We start from the raw sequence: 2,596 nt of genomic DNA on the forward strand, positions 1-2,596 counted from the left end.
GAGTTCAAGGCCAGCCTGAAATACATAGTGAGATCCTGTCTCAGGGAGACAGAGAGAGAGAGAGAGAGAGAGAGAGAGAGAGAGAGAGAGGAGACATCTGAGAGCAGCTACAGACTCCTTCCCAAAGGGGTTGAAGTAGAAAGAAATCTGTTTGTTCCATCCCAATAATCATTTTCTTTTCCATTTCTGTGCAAGCCAGGCTTCCTCTATCTTGTTTCTCTTCTCCTCTGTCTGCCCTCATCCCCTTGGTGAAGGAACATTTCCCCTCCACTCCCACACCCTCTGTTGGACAAGTGAATGGCGGGACCCACCCTCACAGCTCAAACACAGAGTGGCACAGGCAGGGGAGGGGACAAAACCCTGCGGAAGATCTTTCTTTCCCAGCTGGGGCTACCAGGGCAGAGAAGGCATTCACCTCTAGTGACACAGGAGAGAGAGAGCGGGAGGGGCCAGTCTAGGCCTAGGAGGACAAGAAAGGCATGGAGACTCAGAGGGAGAGACAACTTCGGGTCCCTTGCGGAAGGGTGAACACACACCCTGTCTGTTTGAGGATGCGGAAACTGGAGACGTTTCGAAGACCCTCCTGGACCCCCACACCTGTCTCCCTTCCTCTCCAGCACGGAGTTGTTTACAGCGGTCCCTCCCTGAACTCTTGCCCTCCTGGACTTGCCCTGGCTCTGGCCTCAGGCCTCGGGCCAGGCAGACACCCTGACAGGTTACAAATGAGTGTGGGTGTTGCTCTGCCTCTGAGCTCTTGTCCGGGAGTCCGGAGGAGGGAAATCAATGGGCTCTACCTCAGGGCTCCTCTTCTGGGCCCATCCAGAGACCGGGAGAGCCGAGGAAGCCACTTCCTGTCTCCCCTCCCCCAGGCCAGCCCGACAGACCCAGAGCAGAGAGGGGTGACTCAGAATTCCCGGCCTGAGGGGCTCCACACCATCCTCCCATCCTCCCAGCAAACCCCCCTTGTCTGGTCTAGAACATTCCTGAACACTTGGAGTAATCTTTCAGGCTTTACTGGTATCAAATATACGATCTCAGGCTTGGGTGTTTTAATGTTTTAGTATTTTGGGAAGAAGATGCTGGTTGGTGAGGCAGGGAGGAGTGGGAGGGGCCAGAGGCATGCAGGGGCTCTACAAATTTTAAACACTCTGGAAAGAGAATAAAAATTCTCCTCCTCTTCACCCTGCTGTAAACATCGTCTCGATGCGCTCCTGCGGCTCTCAGGAGAGACATAGCGAGTTATTTAAGTTTGAGTGAGTGAGCCAGCTACAGCTATGGATGGCTAGAGAGAGGATAAATACATCTAGAAGATGAGTTGATGGATAGGTAGGGGACGAATATAAATATGGAGAGAGATGGACGAACAGAGCGATGGGTTGAGATACAGAGAATATAAAGAGAGAAATGGATGTATGGATGAAGGGAGAGCCCTGGTGGAGCGAGGGATGGGTTTCCCAGCCTCCTCCCCACAGTTCCCACAGTGCTGGGGTCCATCTTGCTCTCCTGAAATGCCATGTTTCCACCCCTGACTGAATGAATTCTTGGAATCCTAGACCCTGCCTCACACCCAGAGGTGTCGTCGCACCCCCCCCATCCATTTGGCCTGAGATAAGACCCCTCAGCGCTGTCCTAACCCATCACCCCAAGACAAATAGGGGGAAAGACACATGGAGAGGAGCCCGGGTTCCCCACCTCCAGGCCCACAGCCTTGGGGGGAGGCATCTTGTGGGGTGGGAAGAGCGAGGGGCAGCTGGGTTGAATTTATCCAAATCTAATAACCCAGGAGCCTATTGAAGGCCTTGGGGGTTGGGAGGGGAGGAAAGTCTTGAATATTCTTCACCCCCCCTTCTGGTCCCTTCTTTCCAAAAGTCTTTGAAGAAAGATGTTTTTGACGCTACCATGTCGCCCTCAGATGGATGGGCTGTAGGTGATTGAAGCGTCTTTGTCATGCTAATGCTTGGGGGTGATGGATGGGCACTGGGGCTGCCAAACCCGGGCCTGCTCAGCCCATTGGCCCGGCAGCGATCACATGCGCCCCACCCCCACCCCTACCCTTCCCGGGGAGCGCTGCCCAGGCGAGCTGGCCGGCCATGGATGCGAGCCGGCCCGTGACATACTGCCGAGAGGTTGTAGGGCAAGCGGGTGTCTCCCCCGGACCCGGACGGGCCGACCCTCCTGCGGCCGCCCCGCATGGACTGTAATAGGATGAACTCCTTTCTAGAGCACCCACTTTGTAACCGGGCACCCAGCGTCTACGGTGTTCACAGCGCCCCGACGTCCTTTCCCCCCAGCTCCGGCCAGGCGGTTGACAGCTTCGCAGGCGAGGGCCGCTATGGTGGGGGACTGCCCGGCCAGGCCCTCCAGCAGAACTCGGGGTACCCGGCCCAGCAGCCGCCTTCAGCGCTGGGGGTGCCCTTCCCCAACTCCGCGCCCTCGGGGTACGCCCCAGCCGCCTGCAGCCCCAGCTTTGGGCCTGCTCAGTATTACCCTGTGGGTGCGTCCGAAGGAGATGGGGGCTACTTTCACCCCTCGAGCTACGGGGCCCAGCTGGCGGGCTTGCCCGACGGCTACGGAGGGGGTGCAGCGGGGCAGGGGC

At 57.4% G+C, this 2,596-nt stretch overlaps 1 protein-coding gene across 1 annotated transcript in view; it reads left to right on the forward strand.

Moving 5' to 3' along the window:
- Window positions 1–2,190: 2,190 nt before the first annotated feature.
- The window catches only part of Hoxb1 (homeobox B1), a gene marked incomplete at its 3' end in the record, with an annotated part of 1,211 nt that continues 805 nt past the window's right edge, over window positions 2,191–2,596 (forward strand). The window contains exon 1 of the mRNA XM_010620307.1: window positions 2,191–2,583. Coding sequence (XP_010618609.1) covers window positions 2,191–2,583 — 393 coding nt within the window. The remainder of the gene's footprint in view (window positions 2,584–2,596) is intronic.

The sequence above is a fragment of the Fukomys damarensis genome, unplaced genomic scaffold (assembly GCF_012274545.1).
Source record: "Fukomys damarensis isolate Sample0158 unplaced genomic scaffold, DMR_v1.0_HiC HiC_scaffold_13, whole genome shotgun sequence".
Classification (NCBI taxonomy): Eukaryota; Metazoa; Chordata; class Mammalia; order Rodentia; family Bathyergidae; genus Fukomys; species Fukomys damarensis.